Source organism: Trachurus trachurus, assembly GCF_905171665.1.
Source record: "Trachurus trachurus genome assembly, chromosome: 8".
NCBI lineage: Eukaryota > Metazoa > Chordata > Actinopteri > Carangiformes > Carangidae > Trachurus > Trachurus trachurus.
The window spans coordinates 11,849,356-11,875,492 of record NC_139905.1 but is presented as its reverse complement, the minus strand read 5'-3'; the positions used below and the strand labels follow the sequence as shown (position 1 = coordinate 11,875,492).

At 40.9% G+C, this 26,137-nt stretch overlaps 3 protein-coding genes across 5 annotated transcripts in view; 1 reads left to right on the top strand and 2 right to left on the bottom strand.

Moving 5' to 3' along the window:
- The window catches only part of nudt1 (nudix (nucleoside diphosphate linked moiety X)-type motif 1), a 423,902-nt gene extending 416,894 nt beyond the window's left edge, over positions 1-7,008 (bottom strand). Inside the window, exon 1 of the mRNA XM_083977163.1 lies at positions 7,003-7,008. The gene's annotated coding sequence lies outside the window, so the exon portion shown is untranslated. The remainder of the gene's footprint in view (positions 1-7,002) is intronic.
- uncx (UNC homeobox) lies at positions 1,400-4,373 on the bottom strand (the record flags this gene model as incomplete). The annotated part of the gene is made up of 3 exons (XM_083978004.1): positions 1,400-2,509; positions 3,349-3,524; positions 4,115-4,373. The coding sequence occupies 3 exons, from the start codon at positions 4,371-4,373 to the stop codon at positions 1,400-1,402; spliced, it is 1,545 nt and encodes a 514-aa protein (XP_083834130.1).
- Positions 7,009-20,015: 13,007 nt separating the features above from the next.
- On the top strand, positions 20,016-23,959 carry zfand2a (zinc finger, AN1-type domain 2A). 3 transcript variants are annotated; one of them, XM_083977993.1, is made up of 10 exons: positions 20,016-20,169; positions 20,891-20,989; positions 21,091-21,185; positions 21,596-21,727; positions 21,807-21,958; positions 22,068-22,202; positions 22,310-22,385; positions 22,474-22,550; positions 23,344-23,446; positions 23,645-23,959. In XM_083977993.1, exons 2-10 carry the CDS (start codon positions 20,935-20,937, stop codon positions 23,681-23,683), a joined length of 864 nt encoding a protein of 287 aa, XP_083834119.1. In that variant the 5' UTR covers positions 20,016-20,169; positions 20,891-20,934; the 3' UTR covers positions 23,684-23,959. The 3 variants fall into 3 exon arrangements, with proteins under 3 accessions (XP_083834119.1, XP_083834120.1, XP_083834121.1); XM_083977994.1 differs by having other exon boundaries at positions 23,344-23,492; XM_083977995.1 differs by having other exon boundaries at positions 23,344-23,496.
- Positions 23,960-26,137: the final 2,178 nt, after the last annotated feature.

The window sequence follows — 26,137 nt, the reverse complement described above, 5'->3', positions numbered from 1 at the left end:
ATTTTCAATTTATTTGCAAATCAAGACCCAAAGAGAACACTAAAGGGCTTGTGGATTTTAACAAGGAGTGTGAGCAGCTCTACATATAGCTGGACAGGACGTGTGTGTGTTTTATTTTCTTTCTTTTTTTAGTTGTTTTGTTTTGTCTTAGTATTTTTTTTTATGTTATTACATGCCTCACAGCAGCCTCGACATTTTCTACCTTAGGTCGACTTGATATTGTGGTCAACACTGCTAATATTGCAAAAGGGGAGCAGATGTCCCAGATCCTGCACGGCTTCCCTGGGGACCACCAACCCTATTAGAACAAATGTGTTCTGCTATTGTAAATAGGCACGTTTGCCTCAGCCCGTCCTATTACAGCCGACGCATGATCAATAGGCTGATAACACAGAAACATCAATGTAAAGCGACAGAACAATGAGGGATATCATCGAACATCTATCTTAATATAGCCCTGCTACAAGGGACCCTGACAAAGTGGAGAGAGAGGGAGAGAGAGAGGGAGAAGAGGAGGATGGAGAAGAAGGAGAAGGGGGGGTATGAAGAGAGAGAGAAAAAAAAGCTCATGAAAATGCCTCCCCACGAATCTCCATCTCCTATCCAATATGCACAAACACACACACTCCCAGCTGCCGGGGCTATTATTTTCCTATTTCAATTTGACACCCAGGCCTTTTCATGCTAATTCTATTATTCTTGGAAGTTTATGTGATTTCATATCACTAGAAATCGGTAATGTATTATAACCCCCTTTGAGCTAAAATAAACTGAATCCCCCTGCAGTAGCCACCGGGAAAATAATTACTTTCATATCAAAACTCTGCAGGAGTTGAGCGGGTCCTTTTCGCCTCAGGCTCGTAACCTCATTTCAGTGGGGGCTTATAGATGAATAAATTTGTTAAGGCAATATACAAAGTACAACATGAGATTTCTGAAGAAAGCCCTTCCTACTGTACTACTGCACTGTATGTGCTGCTATTTAAGGTCTCACACGGTTTGAGGTGCTTGTATACAATAGATTTATTTAAGAAAAACCTTACATATATAAATAGTATAATACCTTTTTACAGCTCTTGAGGATTTTTGTTGGTCTCGTGGTCTTGTGTGTGTGTTGTTGTTGTTTTTTTTGACAAGTTATCACACATTAAAGGATATCTAGAGACTCCTGACTCGCACACACACTCGCAGAGAGAGAGGGATAGAGAGAGAGAGAGAGAGAGAGAGAGAGAGAGAGAACACACCATTATCAAATTATGAGCAGAGGGGAAACCTAGAGATTAGATGCAAAGATGTAGTTTCTGTTTAAGCTTTGGCCTAATGAAAGGTGTCGTTTAGAGGCTATATCAGTATGGTTCTGCATTATTATTATTATTATTATTTTTTTACCCCCAGGGATTTATTCCATGTCGACATCTTCTTTAGAGTCTGTCTTTGTTTCTGCCGGACTGTCACTGAGGACAGACTCGGGGTGATCGGGGTGGTCCATGGTCTCTAAATACTCTTTTCTGTCTGCATCGACATCCTTTGTGAGTTGTGGACTGTGTTCGTGGGCGAAAGTCGAATCGCTGCAAATAACCGAGGTCTGAGTACTTTTGCCAGTGGAAAAGGTGGCCCTGGACGGGCTGGTGTGCGGTGAACTGGTCTTGTCCTCTGATCCCACCTGTCCCTTTTGTGTGGCGTCCGCAGAGTCCGGCGAGCTGCTCCTACATCCCGCAGAGCTCGCAGAGACGCTGCAGCGGCCACTGGGCTGGTTTCTCTCCGCCGCTGTGTCACTGTCAGAGTTTGATGCTGCTGCTGCTGATGCTGATGCTGATGATGCTGATGCTGCTGTTGTTGTTGTTGATGTAGTCGTCTTCAGAGCAGTTTGAGGAACAATGAATCCAAGCGGCTGTGTGATGGGATAGAGCAGGAAGTGTCCTTTCCCTATCAAAGGCCGTGAGGAGGGTAAGGCCGCGGGGTTGCGCCTCGGTCTGTCCGAAAGGAGGCTCTCTACGCTAAAAGGGTTGAGTTTCTGCAGGCTGGAGGCTCTGTTACTGTTGGAGCACAGGCTGCTGGACCGGTGGCTCATCATGGCCTCGGCCGAGTCCAGCTCGGATCCGCCGCCAGCATCCCGGTCCAAGTGTCTTTGGTTCTGGTTTTGGGTTTGGAGAGGGTGGAGAGGTGTTTGGTCGCTGCTCGACGGCGTTTTGCTTCCCGATCCGACACAGTCATACGCCTGGCTGGAGCCGAAGTCACTGTCGGTGACGTGCGACACTCCGCTGTCGCTGTCCGATCCCGGGGTGTGATATAAATCCCCGGCAGCGAGCTTGTTCTGGGACTTGAGCAGCCGCCGCTCCTGCTTCCGCTTCTTCTTCTCCAGCCTGTCCAGCTCTCTCCGGGCGATCTCCTCCGGGTCCATGGGCTCTCCGCTGCACGTGGTGGGGTGGGCGTTGTGAGCAGGTCGACCCGGACCTTTCTTTGTGTTCTCCTTTTTCCTCCACTTGGCTCTGCGGTTCTGAAACCATACCTGCAGAGAGAGAGAGAGAGAGAGAGGGGAAGGGGGAGAGAGGGAGAGAAACACGTGAAAACATGTGTAATGTGCAGTTCTGTCACTGCGAGGGGAAAATTAATTAGAGCAAAAATTTGTCTGTGTCTTAACTCCATGGTAATTAAATAAATAGAGGTTACATCTTGCTCTGGCTGTTTTGTGTGCAGGCCCTTAATTAGGCCTTTCATTAAAAATCTGTGCATCAGGCAGGAAAAAGTTGGACTGAGGAACAAAAGAAGCGTTGGTTTGACATGATAACTGAACTCTGGGTCAGTTCTGAGAGTTTTTAATAATTATCTTTTCCCCAATGCACCTGCACTAAAACTTTGCAAGCTTCCACTTCATCAACAGCTCACAGCCTAATCAAATCAAATACAAAATCATTGGCGCATATTAAACAAGTCTACTGCTCCTTGCTTATGCAGGATTGTCAATAAATGTGAAAAATATTAAATAAATTCCCAATATTAATTCTTTATAAAAGTAAATCAAAAATGTAAATATCAAGCGGTATTAAGGGCTTCAATATTTTTCAAAAAATGAAAGGGCAATTAAAATTGATTGATTTGACTGACATAAGCCATGGAAGGTCAGACAATACACACATGTGCAGCGAGTCATATCAATTATTTTTTTTAAATTATTCCAAGTGTATATAATGACCCAAAATTGATCTTTGCTACTAGGAGATTTATTCTACTTTTATATATATATATATATATATATTATAGGCTACAGAAATGTAAAAACAGCCATCAACATGAATAATCAAATAAAAACAAAAGGAACAGAGATACACAAATGAAATGAATATTTACCTGGACCCTCGATTCTATCAAGTCCAATCGGAGAGCCAGAGCCTCCCTCATGAACACGTCCGGATAGTGGCTCTCATTAAAAGCCTTTTCTAATTCCTCCAGCTGCCAACCAGTGAAATTTGTGCGAGTTCTTCGTCTCTTGCAACCAGGACTATCTTTGTCTGGGTCCACCGAGTCTGACAGCAGGATGAGAATAAATGTAAACAAAAGGAGACATTTTTTTTTGTTTCTTGCTAAATTAAACCAATCAATCAATAAATAAACACATTTTAATACAATTTTAACAAGATGGGTTTCATGTGTGGGGCTGAGCATTTTACAAACTTTAGAGCAGAAAAGGGAGATTGCGTTTGGAAACGTTGTAGTTTATTGTAGCCTATACACATGCAGCCCTGCAGCCTCTGGTCTGGATGAAGAGGGAATCCTCCTCAGATCTTAACACAAGCATTTACCAGCTCTAGTATTTACTGACTGACAGGGACATTGTTGTTGCTGTTGTTCTTTTTGTTTTTTTGCTTGGTTGCATCTTTCGTTTTCGCTGATCGAAATGAAGTAGGGAGGCGAACAAAACGCTGTCTGTGCTGTGGCTGTGTGCGAGAGGCTGAGGCTTGGCATGTCCTCTAAAAAAAAACACACATACACACTACCGAGAGGAGAACTTGTACCGCAATATCCTGTCTTTGTTTCTGTCTATTTTGTTTGTCTCTGTGCAAGCAGCCAGCCAGCCTTGATGAGAGGTTATTGTGCAGCATATAATGTGGCTTACCTGACAGTTTGTACTGCTGATTATCTCCATTCATCCCGCAGCCCGAAGACAAGAGGGGGTTGGAATTACCCACTGAAGCCGTGCAGGAACCATTAAGTAATCCGTCTATTGAGAAAGGAACCGCGGACGCAGATTGAAGTTGATGCCCGGCTAATTCGTAAACGTGATGGTGGCTCAGATGGTACGGGAAGCCCACCATCCCGCCGAGAGAGCCTCCGAACTGGGCGTGAGGTGCATCCAGTATCCTGCTGTCCATCATCCCGCAGGCAAAAGGAAACGACGTCTGGAGGCCGGTGATGGGAATTTAAAAAGCATGCAGTGAGTGTGGCCAACGAGTAGGGGACATGATGTGAAGGGAGGGATGAGCTGTACTTTATCCACATGAACCTCCCAATAATTAGCCCAGGCTCTGGGAATATGAGACCCAATGAGAAGCGGTAATGGACTCTGACGTCAGAGACGCACTCTGCAAACGCTCCCCGTATCGATTGCTAATTAAAGCTGACATCCACCTCAATAAACAATATCAGAGCTGTCACAACAAGACAGGAGGGCTTTGATAAGAACTACATCGCAACTACACTGGGGACCCACCGGGAGGAAGGGCTCACTGAATCCCGGAAAGGGGAGGCTACAGGCGGATAGGTTAGGCCAGGGGCTCCGGGACTTTTTTGTGCACAGGAAGACCAGCAAGCAGCTGAATATTAGACAGATTACATACTAAATTCACCACATTTATCAATTTTTATTTTTATTTATTTTTAATAATTTTTTTATTGTGTTTTCTTAACCTATGCACATTTGGATATTGTAGGGCTGGGAGAAAAAAGTGAAAGCTGATTTATTTCTTTTTTCTTTTTTGAAATCTGTAAAAAAAGAAAGAAATTATATTAAAACTGATTGTTGAAATAAAATATTCCTCTCCCCAGGGATGTTTTCGACCCTCTGTGGGCTGTGCGACCCTTCCACGTCCCTCAGCCCCACTTTGGGAACCACCGAGTTAAGATAACACCCCTACTACCCCCACCCTCGCCCCCCCAAACCCACACCCACCCCTCCCTCTCTCTTTCCACTCCCATGTTAGTTATGGATCATGATTTAAATACATTAAACCTTTACAATCAGACAGGTTCACGCGCAGGGGCGTAAAACAAATAGGGTGAGTGTTGAAATATGGCTGTTTGAGGGGGAGCTGAGACACCGCTGACGGCACAAAGCGAGAGTGAAACTATAATATTTTACTGTTACAAGGCGAAAGCTTCAGTTACGAGCAGCGCTGCGTTATGAGCAAAATATATGACCAAATAAAGGGAGGTTGCAACTACTATGTAAGACTGAGACACAATACAAGAGGAGAGGATGAAATAACAAAAAGAAAAAGGAAAAAAAAGTAACACTCCCATAGTGCATTAGAGGCATTCACAACATTTCCTGTCAGGAAACCAAATTGGAAAGCTCCTCCACTTGTGCAACCCCATGCACTCAATATGTGACTCGCCTAAATCCTATCTGCTCATTAAGGTTTTCAAATAATTAATTCGACTTTATTTATCCCAAGTCTGGCGCTGTCATAATGTTAATCAGAGTTGAAATTTCGCACCCCACTCACTCCCTGACCCTTGGCACCCGGATTGGCATGTTGTAATAACCTGAATCTCTCAACAGAAGCTGCGATAATTGTTACCCTATTAGCATGCAAATTGTTTAATTAATATTATTATGAGGAAGTATATAATCCGCTCGTCACTTGACCCCCAAGCCCAAATAACAACCCTCTGTATTTCAATGTGTAGCCCTACATTTTAATGAACTCCTCAGAAATGATCTCGCCTATTTATCCATCTTCCTTTTTAGCAGTCTCGTCTTTGAAGCCCCCCCACCCACCCACCGACCCCCCCACCACCCTCTGTATTCCCTCCTTCTCTCTCTCTCTCTCTCTCTCTCTCTCTGTATTTTAACTTTAATTCTAACGCACACGGACAAGATCTTATGAATAATTCCTCCCCATTCATTTTCTTTTTTGAACATCTAAAATTCAATAATTGCTTTTCGTCAATTCCAAGCATATATATAAGACTGCCCCCCCACCCACCCCCCCAACTCGGGCACACGCGCACACACACATACACACACACACACACACACACATGCAGGAGCTCAATGAAAAGCAGCCCTTGACACAGTCTCCAGAGACATTGCATTTAAATCCGTTTTTCTACAAGCGGGTGACATTGTCAGATTCTAGCTTTAATTAACCCGATAATAAGGCGAACAAGGCCAGCATTCAGTCGCGCTGTTGCCCTGCCTTGTTACCTTCTTTATAACTGGCCCTTCTGGCAGCTGTTCAGAGGGGGAAAGTCATAATAAATATATATATACACACACTTTCCCCCTCATTCAGAGTCTTTGCAGCAGGACACATCGCGTTTATGTTGGGTGTGAATCGATAAGAGTACGGGGGCCTATAGACTAATTGATTAACTTTCCATCTATAAACGAGAGAAATTCCGGGGCAAATAAATGGTGGAGGACGCTGACAGATGCACACACACCTCAAAACATCTCACTATCCTTTACAGAAAAGAAGTGCATTTGATGTCTCTTACAAAGAAGATGCACAACAACTTCCTCCTTTGAATAAACGCCAAAAGTGTACACATCTGTAGAGTTTCATAACTGTTTCATGTTAAAACAACTTGTACTTTCTAAAACAACTGCCTATGAGTTAAATATTCATTCTTTATAACTTTATCATGTGGCATATGACTGTTTTTAAAGCTCCAGTGACCCATCACCTCAAAGTCAGTTTACAAGATAAACCAGCCTGTTCCTCCATCACCGACACATGTAAATTCATCCTGAAGACTGGGTGATAGCAGCATCAGCACCACACGCTGAAGCCTGGAGAGGGTTGTGTCATATCAATGATAAGATGATGTTTATCTCTCACAGACACGTGTGTTATTGTTGTTTCCTCTGCTGTTACTGGGGAGTGCAGGCACTGAGCACGTCCATGAAGTTGGCTGCTAGAAGGCCACGGGTCCACTGTACACTGACTGACCACGGTGATGAATGAGGTATAGGAGCACTGATGGAAGCCCACCCACTCCAACACAAACTCTCCACCCCCACTTAAGAAGCCCAAACACACAACAGCCTGTTACTACAAAGCCAAGCACCCGTCTCTTGACTTTTTACATGCATCACAGTTACTTTTATCACCTAAACAAACACTTCTACTTGCACTTAACCCCCCCTACCCTCACCTCACCCCACCCCTCTCTAAATAAGTCTCTCTAATGCCAACTTTTTGTGTTGTTTGTCTGTTTGGCTGAGTCTCCTAAGAGGATTTCGCAGCTGCACACTCACCTGACTCCAGATAACCAGATAAGTGAAATTCATATTATGAGTGCCAACATAATACTGGTGTTGAAATGATACACCCCATTCTCTCCACCCCCCCTCCCCAAAAAAGGGGGGAAAAAAGACACAGGGCCTTATCAACATGCCCATCCAACACTGATGCCCACTTTAGCAGCACAGAATCAAATTCATTTTTAATTAGGCAGGCAAATTAATAGGCAGCAGTTTAGGAGTTTAATTACTCAATTAACTTCACGCACGTTAATTTTTAACTATCTAAATTAGGTTGCACATTATTCGATTTGATGATAATTATAGAATTAAATCTAAATTAATTGTTTTGGATGATTTGGATGAACTAGATGCAATTCCAATTAAACAGTAGAAGAAGAAAAAAAGGGAGCTGGTTGCCATTTTAAGCTCGCAAATCCTTTGATTCGATTTTAAGCAAGAAAACTCTGCCTGGAAAATTTTTCCCTCTGATCCTACAAATTCTCTCTCCCTCTAATCCCACAATTAAAAGTTTCCTCCCATCTAATTATCTGTAATTGTGCCGCTGTCAAAGTAGAATGGAGAAGTGAAAGCGATTGATTTGGACTTTTAATTCAGTTCATTTCTGATAGAAGAGAAAGTAATTCCCTTCAAATTACCTCATTCAATCCTGACACCCTAATGCCCTTCAAAATCTTTTTTTTTTTTTTTTTTTACTCCCCAGCATTTATATATTAAAAATGAAGCTAGAATGACTAGTGCCTCCTAATAATAATAACCAAACTTCCATTAGAATAATAATTTCATTTCAATTAAAACTGACTTATCACCTTTTGCTAAAACGTGCTTAATATGCCGAAAATTATCAATGCTTGAAGGAGCCCAAACTGGGGAGTCTAATTGTAATCAGCAAATCAGAGGTGCTTGTCGCTGCCGTGCCTTTGCAGAGAGGCAGTCTCGGAAATAGAACTAATTTACTCAACTCCCCCGGGAAATCCGCTCAACAGATTAACATTTTCAAAATATAGTAATGATATAATTTGAGAAATGGTGACGCCAATTTGTGAGGAGCCTTTGTGCAGAATAATTTGCATTTTTTTTTCCTCCCTTCGCCACCGCCTGCATTTTGCCCCCGTTAATTACAGCTCCGCAGATGAAGGGTGTGCTGTTTGACTCAGTGCTTATTATTCAACTTCAATCTAATAATTCAACTCTACAGGAATATATGAAGAAGAAGAGGAAGAAGAGAAAAAAAAAGTGTTTGCCTATCCAAATTTTTAAGCCATCCTCCATATAATCCCAAATGGTTTTGGATGGGTGAAAATGTGAATAGGTGCATATATAGTCTCCCTGTCACTGTGGGTGTCTTGTTATTGCAGCTCATATGGCTTCTGTGCATGACTGCCTGTGTGTGTGTGTTTAGGAGAAATTATGGGTTTGTTTGGCTTGAAAAGCTGCACACTAAAAAATGTTGGGTTATTTCTGTAACCCAATTTCTGGGTTATTGGTGTTGGGTTAAATTGTTGGGTTATTTTTCCAGGGTGTAACCCATTTTCTGGGTTATAGGGCTATGAATTTAACCCAATTCCTGGGTTGTTCAAGTAATTGGGTTACTTTTCAGTGAGTAACCCATTTTTTGGGTTAAGGGTTGGGTTATTCTGTGACGTAACCGGCCGGTTCATTTGAAAAATGCTGTCTCCACCCACCACCACAGCTACCTGTGGAGATCCGTTATTTACTCTTTTTTTATGTGACGCCGGAGCGCTATCACAACCGGAAAGCTGCTCTGTTGGAGACAAACCCTCACGCTCCATCATATTGCCCCCAGCCAAAGAGACATGGGTTAATTTTATTTGCCCCAGCTTCAGTCGGCAAAGTCTGACTGCTTCAGCTACAAGGGTCCATGCACCGCTGGACTGGACTTTCTCAGGCTGGATCGATACCAACTGTCCGTGGCAAAGCTACAGATAAACTGTAAGTATTTTAAAATGAGTATATTTGTGTTACTTTGGCCTTTAGCGCATGAGCTAGGCTAACGCTAACAGTGGATGTGTGAGGATGAGCTACATGCTGCTGCCGCATGTTAATGCAAAAAAAGAGAAAAGAGTTAACAACGCTAGTAGTTTATCATAGCAGCAGTCATGGATAAGTTTGGAGTCAATTAACGTTAGATGTGGAGATATCCTTCTTCTAAAATAGCCTGTGTTTGATGCTAAATGCGAACAGGGTTCACAACTGATGTTCAATCACAGAATAAGCCACTGACCCCACGGGGGCTCACCTGCCGTGGAGAGTGGGTCAGTGGCTCACAGCCGGTGGTGAAGTACCGTTCATGGCTGGTCCTCTGCTGCCAGCATTATGTGTTGTTGTTGCACTCAGGTTAGCATGTTGTGCTAAAAGAAAACCTGTTTTATGTTCAGCTTTTGTTTGGCAAACAGGCAGTTTTTTGTGTGTATGTCTGGATGTTACTACCTCTGTATTACCAACTAGCATGAGAGACCAGACCAGAGAGTAAACTGTGTGTACTGTAGCCTAATGTTATACTGTTTTGTGTTTTCTAATCAGAGTAAAGTATGTGGAAGCTAGCACATGGAGAGAGACAGTCTGAAGAGGAGCCTTGCTCTCTTGGAGGAGCGGCCTCCAGAAGTTCCCAACGGAGGGCAACATCACACATTACTGTAAAAGGTATTTGTTACTCTGTTTATGGAGAAGAGGGAAAATACACCAGGCTAAAAATGTCCTTGGTCCGATATCCATGAAGTAGAGCATGAGTTACCGCAATTTTGTTTTCAACCACTGTCTATTTGAACATACAATTTTGTACCATCCCTTGTACACCTTTTTAACACTACAAAATAATTTCACCTTCTCCACAGCATGGTGCAGCTGGAGAATGCAAGGCAGCCAACTTTGCAGGAATGTGGCATGGCCAGCAAACTGATTTGTCTTCAGCATTATCAACACTAAGCAGTGAGTACATTTGTAAATTGAATCATTAAATAGATAAAATTGAGTTATGACTGATAAAAATCTTCCTCATTGTTCTTTGTCTGCTTATACAGAGGATCATGCCAGTCCACAGTAAACACCTGATTGAGACCCTGGGAATCTTCCAGCAGAAACAATGACACCACCTGCTCAAGTTACAGTTTCCTGAACATCGCACCATGCTACTGTCCCACCTGTCTTCAGTCAAGTCTGGACCAATGACTCTGACACCAGTCTTGTCAGGGTTAATCACAGGTAAGCAGTGGTTTAGTTGCCAAATGCCAAAAAAATCATTTTTAATAAGTTTATACAGCAGTGTTGAACCAAATGTGGTGACTGTCTGATTGTTTGAGGAGATGCATCTGTATTTAGGTTAGCTTAGCTAGCTCATTGGAGCAACAGATTGCTGAGTTTATCTCTGTGTGGGCATCATGCTAAGGTACTGCATCAATCTAACTTTTGCTATGTTTCTGTTTTCTGAATGCAGAGAGGATCATGCCAGTCCAAACACCTGATGAACAACAGGAGTCTCATGCAGAGTTGGTGACTGCAAATCCTTGAAGTTCCAGTTTCCCAGAACACCGTGTTAAGCACCCTACAGCCAAGACTGCGCTATTGACTCATTACTCTTGATCAACCAAGGGCAAGTGGCTAATTTTATTATGATGTTAATTTTCTTTCACCATGGATTATCCTTCATATATGGACACATGCTGTTTTTTCAAGATCTCAACACTGTGTACTGGACAAGGTATTGGAGCAGTCCTGTTTTTCACATAATGTGTAAATGCAAAAAGAGTTTATTTCAGTTTATCAATGATGTTCTACTCTGGTTCACAATGGTCTTAGTTTGTGATATCATTTAAGGAGTTGCTGCCTGTTAAATCTATACTGACAAACTGTAATTCCTCATGTGTTGTACCATATTTGTTATGGTGAAATTCTGGCAACCACGGCTGTTGGTAAGTTACTGTAAAGTTGAACTTTGCAATAAAATTCTGTGCTGTGCTATATCATACTGTTTTACCTGTTTTTTCACTGAGAAACACTGTAATTATGTTAAAAGTGTATATTATTATTATTATTTATTTTTTTTTTACAAGCGTTTACTTTTAATAGGTTTATATTAAAACATAAGATAATCAATCGAGGAAGTTTCCTTTCTCTTTTAAAGAGGTACTAATGATAAGTAATTGTACTTGAAGGACCACTTAACCACTTTTCAATCTACGTCTGCAGGGAGCGCTCCAAACTTGTTAACCAGTGACACCACTGCCATTTATTTCTGTGACAGTGGTGTCACTTGGTAGAAAAGTTTGGAGCACTCTCTGTAGTTTTTAACAACCCAACATTTGGGTTAAAAAAAATAACCCAACATTAACCCAAATGTTGGGTTGAATAAGGACCAACCCAACGTTTGGGTTATTTTAACCCAACAGGTTGAGTTATTTTTTTTGACCCAACTTTTGGGTTGAATTATTTAACCCAAGAGTTGGGTTATGTTAACTACAACATTGGGTTATTTTTAACCCAACTATTGGGTTGAGCAAGCACTTATTACACGACCCAATAGTTGGGTTAAAAATAACCCAATGTTGTAGTTAACATAACCCAACTCTTGGGTTAAATAATTCAACCCAAAAGTTGGGTTAAAAAAAATAACTCAACCTGTTGGGTTAAAATAACCCAAATGTTGGGTTGGTCCTTATTCAACCCAACATTTGGGTTAAAATTGGGTTATTTTTAACCCAACTGTTTTTAGTGTGTGCGTGGACGACATCAAACTCCCTTCAACGACATCACAGCTTCCTGAGAGATGATAACTAACCCCCACTCCCCCCTCCACCCCCCACCCCACTGCCCTTCAGGTCACCTTCTACCTTACCTATAGGCAACATATCATAAAGAGGTGTATTCAGCTGCATGGTGACTGTACAAACTAGAAGAGTTTTGGAGACTTATCCAAGTGCGTAAAGTTGAAACACGGCCTGAGAAACATAGCTATTTATTATCAGCAGACACTAACTAGTTGCTATGGCTTGTGTGGTTTATTTTGGCTGCAGCCAAATTGGAAGTGATGGCAGGATAGCCAGCAAGTCCCTCGCTATTTCCTCACATTGCACAAAAAAAAAGCTGGTATAGAGAGAGAAAGAGAGAGAGTGGTGACTGTTCTCTGCAGCCCGGCCATCTGCCGCTGTACCAAAAAACAAAATAGCCTACATTTAAAAAAAACAAACCAAAAAAACAAAAGAGAGAAAACCCCAGAGATATTTACGGTGGAACTACGCTTCAGTGAAAACCAGGCAACACGTTCTCACACAAAAAGACAAACTGAAGCTTACTGTGAACTTTTGAGATGCACGATCAACAAATTTAAAGCGTATGTTTTTACCACTGTTGTTGCTGCTCTTTCTCATAGCTGCAAATAACTGCACGCTCTGGTCATCCGTGGTTGTTCTGGAGGTGATGGTGTGGTCCACCCTCCTCAACACCAAGTTCAATTGACTGTCCTCTTCTGGCCTGATAACAAACATACTACCACATTTTGCATGCTACACTTTGTGCACACACACACACAGACACACACACAGTGTAGAAGGGATGGGACACACCAGTGCTACACACAGACCTTCAGGCCCTCTTGACCCTGCACTATAGGGCTTCACCAAACCAAAATCTGCACAGTCTGTGTCCATAATAGACCTGTGGTGCCCTCTAGTGGCCGTTTCCCTTCCTTTGTTTATTCTGTTCTATTCAATCTGCCACCTTCGACAGACATATGACCACAATAAACAAATGTTTAACGGGAACAATAATATGTGGCGGGGTGGAGAAATCATTGGAGAGGACAAACGACACAGATTGATGATTCTGTTAAGAAATCATTCAGTTTGTCATTCTTCTTGAGCGAGAGCCGACCTCTGACCTGTTCTCCTCACCTCTGACCTCTTCATTCCCCTCCAGAAATCAATAAGGTGTATTATTATTACTGTATTATTCATATGGATGTTGGGGTGAAAGAAAATCATTGCAACTTTCCAATATTATCATAATACTTATCGAGTTGTGAACCACGCATATCTGCAGTCAAAGCAGGTTAAAAACAAAACTCAATAATCCACAAACATAATGATAAGTCAGATAATCATGCAGAGATCAAATACTGTAGATAATGAGGCCAGAAATAAGTCACAGGTCCTTATAGACACACACTTAAAGTAAGGATGTAAGAAAAATATTAAGTTTGACAAGAGTGACATTTGTTTGACAGTGCATTTAGGTATACAGTTTGTATTTTTGAACACCCCCCTCCTTGTTTTAAATTGAACTTGAAGCTCATTAGTAATAAAAAACACACATTTCAAAAGTGTTTTCTTTAGCTCCTTCCTCCTTTTCTGAATTCAACACCACTGCCGAGAGCTCCCGTAATCCTTTTAATATGCCTTGATAATCTGAAATTGCATCCTTAACAACAATTAAAGACGAGGCCCGGGTCTGCAGCACGTGAGGAAGCTTCAGGGGCGTGCGTGGAGGGCCAGGTGTTTCCAGAGCGGTGCCATCTGGCCGCAGCGGTAGCAGCTTACGAGGCAGGTGTTGCAGAACAGGAGAGGCATTTATGCTCTCTAACTGCCTCCGTCGGCTCCCGATGATGCACTCTTCCATTACATTTAACATCTCAGAGGAGGAATACGTTGTAGCCGTGTCATTTAAATCAGTTACTTTATTGATCCCTTCTCAATAACCTTGTTCCTTATAAGCAGAACAAGTAGAGCAGTGGAAATCATTACTATCCTTCATAAATACCCTGTTTATTTATCAGCTGAAACTTGATGATTGTTTTTTATTTACATGTGATTATATACACAGAGATCTAGGCTTTATTTGCAGTATGTTTACCGTCATCACTGCATCTGTATTCACAGTCCCTCCATAGTTCACTGTGCAGTTTGTAGAAGAATCCTGCTGCCATCAACTGGTAAAGTCTGCAAAGACACCACTCAGCCTGTGGCAACATTAAACCAAGCACTCGTCTGCTCTAGGAAATTAACATTTAAAGCCATCCGTTTGCAAGAGATTTAGCCTGTGTGCCATCTAAAACAATGTTGAGGTCAATTTCACCCCATTACACTCACTCACGCAAGAGTCCAAACTTAAACTCAAGAACATAATCTAAGATCTGTTCTCGGTAAATTGTCAAAAGATTGGATGATTGGACTTGAGTTTAAATAATTCATGTCAGTGTGTGATGGTGGAATTATGTGGCTCTATCTCACTTTTTAATAAAATTGAGTTACACACATTTCCGTGAGAGCCGAATATTACTTTCAAAAGACTCTTCCGGGGATAAATATTTCAAAAGGACGGAAAGTACATAACTATTTTTCTGGATGGCACGTCATATCTTCAGTGATCAGTTTATCAGAGCTGCTGTCGACCCACCAGAGAACCTTATATTTCCAGCCTTACAAGAGTGAATTTATTATGACTCCTATTAAGTCTAAATCAGCCCTCAACTTAGCTCAAGATACTGGCGGGCATATTTAAGCTAAACCTTAAGGTAAAAGACACTGTGATTATGATTTTATTCAGGGAAAATTCACATGAAACAGTCAGGCGAGGATGGGGAACCATAAAGACAAAGAGCGATTTAAAAAAATAAATGCAGCATTTAGTAAGTAGTTTGTAAATCAATTCGAAAACTAGAGATACTGTATAGATTACAATGCTAAGCCACATGCATGACAGCACTTCAGCGTTGTGTAACTTGAAAGCTGTGCAAATATGTACAGAGGAGTCTGGCAGTGTAACTCTGCAGGTCTCAATGAGGTAGAACTGTAATAACGGAGCTATTTGTAAGTTTTCTCTTCCTCTGACCTTGATTACTTGCCAGGAGTGGGTGGTGGTGTCCGTGGCTCGACAAGAACTTCAGCAACCGTCTTTAATGCAAGATGTTATAATACGACCTCCGAGCAACACTACGTCTTCAGGGCAGATTGAGATCTACAGTGAGTAGTTGCTATGGCTGATACAAGTTGATACAGGCAGGGTCCAGCTGATTAGTATGCTAACTTCAGTAGCAAAAAAAAGATTAAAAGCTCCTCTAACAGTCACACTGAATAAGTATAGATTGTGTCACAGGCATATTGACATATTAATGAATACAAAATAGGCAGTAGAACTCAAAATAGCTGTAAATTCTCACCATTTTTGTGCAGAGGACTGGAAATTATGTACAAAAAATGCATTATGGAAACTGCAAGATGGTTAAGAACAATATCTAAATCACAGCAGCTGCAATTTCTGTTGTTAAAAGTAAAATGTGTCAAAACATATACCATAAATGAGAGAGATGGCCAAACAAACAAATTCTCCAGAACTAAAGGAACATGTTTTATTAGTAAAGACTCCTTTCTTCATTCCCTTTAGTCACAGCCCTAGTGTCCTTTACAAGATAGAAGATACAATATTTCATCATGTTGTAATATCTTATGCACCAAAAAATGAAATACTGTTCACCCAACAAGTACTAGTACCACAGTGAATGTAAAGAGTTATTCAATACACAAAACAATAGCAAATCAACATAAAAACTCTAAAAACATAAAGCTGCAACCTGAGCACAGTGAGTTAAAGTGCTGAGATCAGATCAGAGGTGGGGCATGGCAGTGGGAGAGGACACTGACCATTAATAATTCTGAATTGTGACAGTTTAAATTTTACTACCAAATAAAACCCTGAACGTCGAACCAAAAATACTGGTATATGTAACCAAGGTAGAAATGAAAGTTTGGTTTGCCTCATCTTTGCTTTTAGAAAAGTCATATTAACTCTCAACCAATGATGTAGCAACAGCTCTTATACTGTCCTGATCTTAAAATCCTTTGCATAGGTAGGAACAGGCGTCTTTAGACCTTTTACACCAATATGCCATTTGTCAAGGTTGTGTGAAGAGTCCAGTCACAGATCAAAGCGCACAGTGCCAAGGAGATAAGTGCATGGGATGGTGCAATTCAAAAGGTTAAAATCTATTTAAACTAATACCAACAGATTTCCCATGGCAGCTGACAATCTAATGTGGAGGACATCTGGAATCTAGGCAGGGATCAGGGAAGTACAGCTTTGGGAGGACATTTTTAGGAATTAAATTTCATCCATGATCCAAGTCAAATACTTTCCTCAGTCTATTAACTTTAGTGCTGTGGACTGAAGAAATCTCATATCAAACAGATAAAAAAAAGAGCGATAAAACACATGCTGAACTGGAAATGATCATCCACGCCTTTGTGTCATCACACATTGACGACTGTAATTCTCTTTTTCTGTGTCTTAGCAAAACCTCTGTAGATTCCCTTCAACTGGTGCAGAATACCTGTTAACCAAATCAACTGCCACATCACCCCTGTCTTGGCCTCCCTACACTGGCTTCCTGTTAGCTGGAGGATCCAGTTTAAAATTCTTGTTTTTACTTATAGAGCCCTGCCCAGTCAAGCACCTGAGTACCTGTCTGGGCTGCTACAGTAGGCTATGCTCCTTCTAGGACTCTCAGGTCTGCTGATCTTAGAAAAGAACGAATGGCAGCCGAACCTTGAAGTCCGCTGCGCCCAGACTGTGAAACGCTCTTCCACAGAATCTGAGAGCTGCAGAATCTGAAGAGTACTTTAAGAAGCACCTGAAAACCCACCTGTATGGCATTCCCTGACTGTCTTCTTCATTCAGTCCTACATGGGCTGCTGCTGTTTTATTTTTGTGCCATTGAATGTATTATTGTTCTGTATTTTAACCATGTAAAGCACTTTGTGGGTTCTCTCTGTGGGAACTGCCATAAATGTTAGAAGACAAGTTAAAGTTTTTGACCATGGTTAAAGCATCTTTCTTCACTCCCTCATTATACATCCCTTGGGGTGCAGTAGCTACAAAAGATGATTACTGGCATGACATATCTCCCACAGTGCAACATCCACATGCTGTCCAGCAAATGATAACAAGAAAAAGACTAATTAGAGAGTTCAACAAGAAATGTACCTCCACAAACAAACCAGCAGGAGCCCACAGGCACATGCAGAGGACACTTGAGCTTTTATTATGCAACAACCTCAGCTGTCAAACTTCACTAAAGCAGCATCTTGCTGGCATCTAAATGGAAAACTGTCTCTCTAAATGCCTTAACACTCACACTTAACCATGAAGAGAATGATAGCATACTAGAAACAAACCATGAGTTAAAGCATTGAAATCAAACTTATCAGGTTTACTTAAAGCAGAGCAAATGTGAGTGCAGCAACAAAACTAAACCAAACAATTCAGACTCATGTCCTCTTACTGTCTACTGAGCCTCGCTGTCCACAAATTCATCTCCAGCAGAATTGAGCCGACTCCATTGTTGAATACCTCATGATATAATTAAAAGCTTAGGCAAACTAGTAAATGGCTAGTTGTGTTTTGTTTTTAGAAATGTATGGGATTACAGCAGTTCTTCATGTGTCCCTCCTCACTAAGGGTGGGCAACAAGAGCGAGTGATTAATAAGCACAATACAACACAAGCATCTTTCAGAGAGCAATCAGAACGAGGCTAGAAATAAAAAATTATGACAACTGGCATAGTCTTGATTGTATCTCTAGTAAGAAAAAAAGGTCATCTGCATTTAAAATGAAAATGCTGGGGATTTGAAGTGCCATTTTGTTGCCCTACACTTGAGAGAAGCCCAGATGGGAGTCATTTGTTGGGTTCAAACCTAATTTATCGCTGAGATCTTTGGGAGTTATTAATGAGAAATATATGATTTGTTGTTCATTTCTGCAGGATTTCTTGGAGTACATCACAAAGCACAGTCGCACAGTCCAGTTGTAGCTCTAATGTGTAGTTGGTTGTGGCACTTACCTGGAGCATTTCTGGTCCATATTGATGTCACTGAAGGATGGTCATCATGTGTTGCAGTTCCACGGGACCACTAGTGAGAGGCAAATAGATCAAAACGTGAGTGTAAAATCATATAAAAGTTCTACAATTCACAAACACAGTATGTACCAAAACATATGTTTCGCCAAACTTGAGTAACTTCATTATTTTAGCTTTTTCTTCACCTGCCCCCTTTTTTGGATTAGGCCTGCCCTACAGTATCTGCATTTGGGTCCTAACTCTCAAAATCCTGACAGATGCAGGTGGAGTGTGTCATTTACAGCTATTTCTAGGATGCCTTTATTAGTCCTTCATGTAATGCTGTGCATATTCTATCAGTCCATCATTGCAAGTCTTACATTCTTTGCCATTGTCTGCCGGGGTAACAACATCAGGGTCAGGGACAGGAAAAGACTGGACAAGCTCATCGAGAAATGTAGCTGTGTGATGGGAGGGGGAGTGGAGCTGGTCAGGCTGTGGTTAAGTGGAGGATGGGGTGTAAGCTGGAGGCCATCCTGAGTGACCCTGTGCACCGTCTACACAAGACTCTCACAGGTCAGAGGAGCAGCCACAGTAACAGGCATGATCTCCCTGACCTGCAGAACAGAAAGATTCAGGAAATCTTCCTATCAGAATGCAGTGCACAACGCCATTTGTTAGGCCATGTACTTTTACTTTCATGATATTTAGCCTACATCATTCTAGGTTATTTATTGCTATGTGGTGTGTTTTTGTCCATTTTGTCATGTGTTCTTGTAAGCTTTTTTCTTTTCTTCATCAGACAATTTAAGTTATCACAGTAGGCCTATTATTCCTGGGCGATTAGGGCCGGGGAAAGGTTACCTGTGGAGTATAAATGCTAGCAACGTTTGTAGGCTACCTACTCCAGGCCTATCATGTCAGGCCTAGCTACATTTATGTAAAAGATCAACAGTGCTTTTTAAAAGTTTAAAAAGCTCTGGTCATGTTTAAAAAACCCTGAAACACTTACAGTGATCCATTTCGAGACTCTTCTTATCATCTGTTTGGAAAATATTCAGTCCACTCAACGATGAAATAATTTTAATCCGTTTTCCAAGACTGTTTTCTCCATGGTTTTCCCTCCAGGTAAACAGAGAGCTGCCATCTTTGTTTTTTCATCCGGAAGGGGCGGTTTACAGGTAATTTATCCAAAAAAAAAAAAAGTAAAAGAAAAAGAAAAAGAAAACATTAACATAGTGTTTACCAACACTAATGACAGTGTTGTTTTTCATAATTATGGCACTAATAACAATACCGACATTTAAAACTTTGTGAATACTGCAATGCATCCCCGTGGCCACTAGGGGTCAGCGAAGACTTCCCCACTACTAATCCCGATTAAACCTTTCAAAATAAAACAAATGAGGCAATATCAGCGTTTCTCTTTTCATGTTTAGCACATGGAAATAAACATACTGATAGTATTAAAGTGAATCATTCGTGATTGATGCCTGATACCTCTAAATATTACCATTATCAATATCAATATTGAAAATACAGTAAGGTTGTCTAGATCTTTCCAGACTTCACCTGTCTTTTCTACGCTCTACACTTGGGGTGACGTGATTTTTCCTGACGTCGGGTTACGTAATAGACGTGGGAGGAGCGTGCGTGACACATCAAAACTTGACGACAAACAGCCCAACGAAGCAAACAGACAGACAGTTGTGTTCGGGGCATTACGGTTTAACTACTATCAAAGGAGTACGGTAAATCGCTGTTAACCGGAATAATTAGAGACAACGTCGTCTCTTTTTACTTCTCCACAAGAGGCTGGAAGAAAAACGGGACTTGGTGAGTCAAAAAAACAACCAAATGTCAGATGTATCTCGCTAGCTTGAGTCAGCTAACAGCACAATTTGACTAGGCACCTATAGAAAACACATCCGACATGTTGATGGGGATTTTTGTGTTTATCTTAGGGATTTTTGGCGAGAGAGGTAGCTACATATCGTTTTAACCTAATTAGATAATGCTTCTACACGAGCTAGCATCGACTTTAACGTTGGCCCATTGTGTAATAAACATACAGGCTAACTGTTAGCATTTGTAGTAACTTAACATGTTAGTAGTGATTTTTTAAAAACACCTTGCTCTCATTCTGTGGTTAGAGGAACATAGACTGCTGTTTACGGCTTACAGGCACGTTATATGCCTGCCAAACGATCGTAAACATCCTGTACTGTAGTTATGTAATCTGCCTAATCGTATAAATTAGCCTGGCCTAGCTAGCTCTTCCTGAGAGACAAATAACAGGTTTGTTTCCACAGCGGAACCATGACAACAACGCCTAAAAGCCAAAAACTACCATCGCTTCTAGATGATCTTGGACGTAAAGTTGCCTTGTCATGATGCTAGTAGCAACAACAACAAAGTTGTGAATGACTTAGCTAATTTCAGAGGCTAACGTTAGCTAGCATACTGTGAATCCTCCCCTGTTTATGGTATTGACACAGTCAGCACTTTATCTGCTACAGTGTTAAGTGAAAACACCAACCCTCTCTGCCTCCTGTAGGTCGTTGAGGTTTCACCGCTGTCAGCTGTGGAGGTATTTCTGAGATGGAGTTTCCAGATTTAGGTGAACACTGCTCTGAGAAGACCTGCAAACGTTTAGGTGAGTACAGCTTTGGAAAAGAGGACCATTTCCTGATTGTTTACTGTGTGATTTTATTTTTCTTACCTCCAAATCTAAAACTCTATCGTTTGAAACTACAGATTTTCTTCCTATGAGATGTGATGCCTGTCAGGAGATTTTCTGCAAGGACCACATAACCTATGCAAACCACAAATGCATGTCATCCTACAAGAAGGTAAACCGTAATGTTTCAATTTGAACGCTCATATTTTAAATCTAGTTATTTGCACTTTACCCCAAGAATGCATTTAAATCAGAATAATTCACATTTTTATTCATACAGTATATTTAACTTTATTGAAACTGTATAAGGTTGCAGACACAAACATAAAGGAAATGCTCTATAATGCTCACCAAAATAGGTCTCATCGTGAATTATCATCTGTTTTACTTCTACATTTTGGTTCCCAATTGTATTTTACATCAGGAAATAAGCAGAATCAAAGAGTGATGATTGCTTTCATGTTTTGGTTTTACTTCAATGTTTAAAGTTAGAGTTGTCAATAGTGTGGCATACTGGCATTACATTCACCTGTTTAAAAAAAACTCTTAAATCCTGTGTTTGCTTAATATCTAATTTTATAGGATGTCCAGGTCCCAGTATGTCCTTTGTGCAACATCCCCATTCCCATCAAGAGAGGGGAGATGCCCGACATCAAAGTCGGAGAACACATTGATAGGGACTGCAAATCGGACCCTGCGCAAAGAAAGAGAAAAGTATGTATTTAATACATATGAATCAAATAAATTGGATGTGGCTTTATCTAAATCTCATTTTAACTTTATTTTTTCTCAGATTTTCACAAATAAATGTTCTAAAGGAGGCTGTAAGCAGAAGGAAATGATGCGAGTGACCTGTGACCAGTGCCATTTAAATTACTGTCTTAAACATCGGCACCCACTAGACCATGATTGTAAGACTGACGGGAAACCTCTGTCCAAATCTGGGTGGGTACAGTTACATTTATCCAGTTACTTTTAAGACACTGCCATAATTTCATCTGTAAGTGTCAGTGTGTGCATGTCTGTATTCTTATTGTAATTTTTCAAATCCCAGACATGCTGCTTTATCGAGGAACCAAGGTGCTTCTTCCACCTCCACTTCTGCCTCCAGCTCCAGTTCCTCTGCTTCAGGAAACCCTAGACCTGTTTCTAACGGTGTGAGGGCAAACACCAGAAACCACAACAGTGGGTAAGGACCATTACTCTAAATGCTCATAAGGATGGTTATATTTAAATGGACCCCTAAAATAGTAATCTCTTATGTCCCCTGTTCCTATTTTTACCTCCTCTTTACAGCCCTGCCCCGCGGATCCCTACTTCTGTTTCTGCACAGAATGTAATACCACCCTCCGCTTCATTTCAGGCTGGCCTGGTATGCACATGATTTCTGATTTCCTGATTTCTAAACATTTCCCCATGTGAGTAAAATATATACTCATGAGTGTGCTGCTTGTTTACAGACGGAGGAGCAGGCTTTGCAAAGGGCTCTGGAGATGTCTTTGGCTGAGTCAAGGCCGGCGGTTCAGCCGACCCTCAGGTGAGTCAACCTCCACCTGTAACCTGAGAAATATCCTATAATCAGCTTCACCTGAGTCCTAAGCCACTTGTGTCTGTGTGCTGCTGCTGAGAGTGGATGAGTGTAACACTCATTGGGCCTCAGCTTAAAACAGATGAGTGTGTAAGCAACAGGGAGAAACATGAAGTGTAACTAATATTCATTGAATCTAATGCAGTAAAAACAGTGTTCTGTTGCAAGTAAGGCTATTGACATTCATATTATTCAGGTTTATTATTTATGAGAAAGAAAAAACCATTTAAACTGTGCTGCAATTGTTATTTTATTTACCAATTAATCTACTGGGTATTTTTTGTTAGATCTGTAAATCATACTGTGCAACATGCAAGCACAGCAGTTAAGACAGGGTCAGGAGTTTGGCTTGTGTCACAAATTAAAAGTAGCTTGAAGGGCTTTCATGGAGCTATAGACTCCTTCTTTCACTGTAAATATTTAATAACACGATCTATGATCAGATCTACTCTAATGTGCATTATGGGAATATCAATTGACCGGGAGAAACGCCTTGGCTGGCAGAGTGCCCACAGCAGTAGGCGTTTCAGAATGGGCTGGTTTTATTGTAAGATATGAAAAAGCAAAGAAAAGACCCTGCTCTGCAAAGTTTTCAATCTCAACTAATGGAAAGGCAAGGAAACCTACACACATTTCCCCATCAGGTAAAACTGCTGTACTGGAAAGGTAAATTGTGTTTAGAGACAAACAGCAGTGATATAGCACCACAATAAACCCAGGATTCTTCTTCTTTGCGTCTCAGCCCTCAGGAGCAGGAGGATCTGGCTCTGGCTCAGGCTCTGGCTGCCAGTGAAGAAGAATACAGACGCCAGCAGCAGCAGCAGCAGCAGCAGCAGAGACCACAGGTACCCGGAAAGCTTAGGCGTCAGTAGCATGCTAAGAGGAAGACATGTAGGTACACAGTTGTCATGGCAACCCATGCTCATTGAAGTTTCTTAAGTGGCAGAAGATGAAAAACTAATTTGCCTTTTATATATTTTTAATTAATATGTGGAGAAAACAAAGAGGCTTTGTTTTTGACTGTACTTTTTCTCTTTGTTTAGGGACGAGACTCCAAACAGTCCAACTGTAGCCTTTCTTAATCACAGATCACCATCGAAAACTTCAAGCTGTGCTAATTATCTCCTAGAACCTGCACATCTGGGATCTCAATAACCAGGATCAATGATTGTTACATGAAGAAATCCTCTCGGAAGATGCTGAGATATTACCGCCTTCTACAATAAAAAGCACATACTTTCCCAGCAGGATCTGTCATTTTTACTAATGATTTGCTTTGTACATATTTTATATGCTATGATCATGTTGAACCCATTATATTACCATATATGAATATTGAATAAATTATTTCAAAGATGCACCCTGAGTTTTGGAACTGCTTAATTGATTCACATGTGATGACACACACTAGACCAGTGGTTGTTAACCTTTTTTGGCTCATGACCCCATTTTGACATCACAAATTTCTGGCAACCAATCAAGATGCGCCAGCTCAGATATTTTTATATGCTGCATTTTATTTAGATTCAAGAAAGTGAAAGTATAGAATACAGTTGTTTAAAGGTGTACAGAAATGGCCGTTTGTCCTGTTTGTCGCGCCGAGTTGTCACAAGCTGCAACACGAGTTTACCCGAGTAAGGAAAACGAATTTGATTGGTCATTGTCTAGCGGGCGGGATATTCAAAGCTTGGACCGAGACCGAGCTCCGTGTGTGTGTGTTGTCTCAGACGTTTGAATGATGGATGACGGATCCAATATCAGTGGCTGGTGAGCCATCTAGTGGGTGAGCAGGCTGACGTATAATGCGTGCGCCTGCATTATCCAATGCGAGAAAAAAAAATACACACTTTCATCCCGGATTTACTCAAAAATAGAATTTTGCACAAAGTTTGGTCTACATCGTCTGATAGATGAGTTATTACACTAATCTTATGACCCAGAGTGGGCTTAAATTCAATTTTCTTTTCTGTACACCTTTAAGATTGTGTGTGTGGTGTTTTAATCATAATTTAAAAAAGAATAATAAGAAAATATTTTTTATCAGTAATTCTTTTTATCAATTACTAGACATTTAGTCGACCCCATTTGAATTCCAGGTGACCCCACATGGGGTCCCAACCCCAAGGTTGAAAAACACTGCACTAGACTCTGAGAGGCGAAGCCTGTTATTTAGGCAAATCAGCAAGTCCATTAGAGTTGTGAGTCAAATCATTAATTCAGCCTTTCAGTAGGAGGGTTTGGGTTTGTTTACAGATCACTGCTCACATTTCACAGGCAGGTTTGGATGAATATGGGCCAGCTTTATTCACAAAATGATGTAGGCTATGCCAGTGCAGCTAAAATTGAGGAATATTAAACCACTTCCATAAATTGTAGATGATTTATTCTCCTTTTATTTCCAATGTTTTTTGTGCTCAAACCTCCATCAGACAAAAATCATCACAATGAAGGTCTGAGGACAATGACAACACATTTTCAGTCAGCTTTAAATCTCTCTCACACACCTCCTGGTATTGATAGATTGTTAATTGTAGGAGAATATTACAAACTGAGGATTTAGATCAGAACTACTCTGAGTAAGGATGATCAAACCTTGACAGAGTTTAACTAAATAAATCAACATTTCACACGAGGAACAAAATTAAGCAACTTGAGTCATCCAGTGTAGGAACAGCAGAGGGCAGTAAAGCTTCATAGATGATATTTAATCTGTGAAAGCAGTGTGTTTACTTCACTGGTGTTGGTCTGGAAACACTTCTACCCCTTCCTACAGAGAACCAATTGAACGTTCTTAATATTCTATTACATTTTCATGTTTACTGCTATGTACAAAATGAACAGATGCTATCAAAGTCCACTGAGGACCAGCAATGCCAGCAGCTGGCACAGAGCGTGTTGTGGCATTAGCTGACCAAATACATTTACATAACAATAATTAATAAAGCAGAAGCTGAAGCGGGCACAGTGGCTGGAGGAGACCTCCTCTGTCCAAAGTAAAGAGGCTATCACACAAAACACCTGATTACCTTTATCAGATGCTGGGGTGTGGTCATTGGTCACCTCATTCATTTCACACTTTGTTAGAATACATCAAAGTATTCTGCTCCACTGCACCACCAGTGCCTTATTATCACACATAGTGGTGTACTCTGATCTCACAGTTGATGCATCTTTTTGCATTCATTTGCATATTGATGAGGAAAGTAATTTTAAACTAGAAGCACTAAATGTCTGGAATTCATACTTGAACGATCTAGTAAAACATAAACAACCTTATGATCGTAACGTGTATGTTTATGTTTTATTATGGATAAATGGATGTTGTTGATATATGTGAAAAAAAACGAAACTTGTATTTCTTTTTTTTTCTTTTTTTAACCTTTTTCTCGCTAAAGTAATTTCCCAGTTTCACCAGAGAAGGTTACCCAACACACTCCACAGGAATAGTGTTACCTGTGTTATTGTAATGATTATTATTGTTATCATTGACACAGTTTCTAAGCGCTTGTATTCAAAATTAAATTTAGATATAGAAA

Coding starts and splice junctions, on each gene's coding strand:
- zfand2a (XM_083977993.1), top strand. CDS start 20,935: ATGGAGTTTCCAGATTTAGGTGAACACTGCTCTGAGAAGACCTGCAAA. Junction 21,186..21,595: donor GCATGTCATCCTACAAGAAG/GTAAACCGTAAT, acceptor CTAATTTTATAG/GATGTCCAGGTCCCAGTATG. Junction 21,959..22,067: donor AAACCTCTGTCCAAATCTGG/GTGGGTACAGTT, acceptor TTCAAATCCCAG/ACATGCTGCTTTATCGAGGA.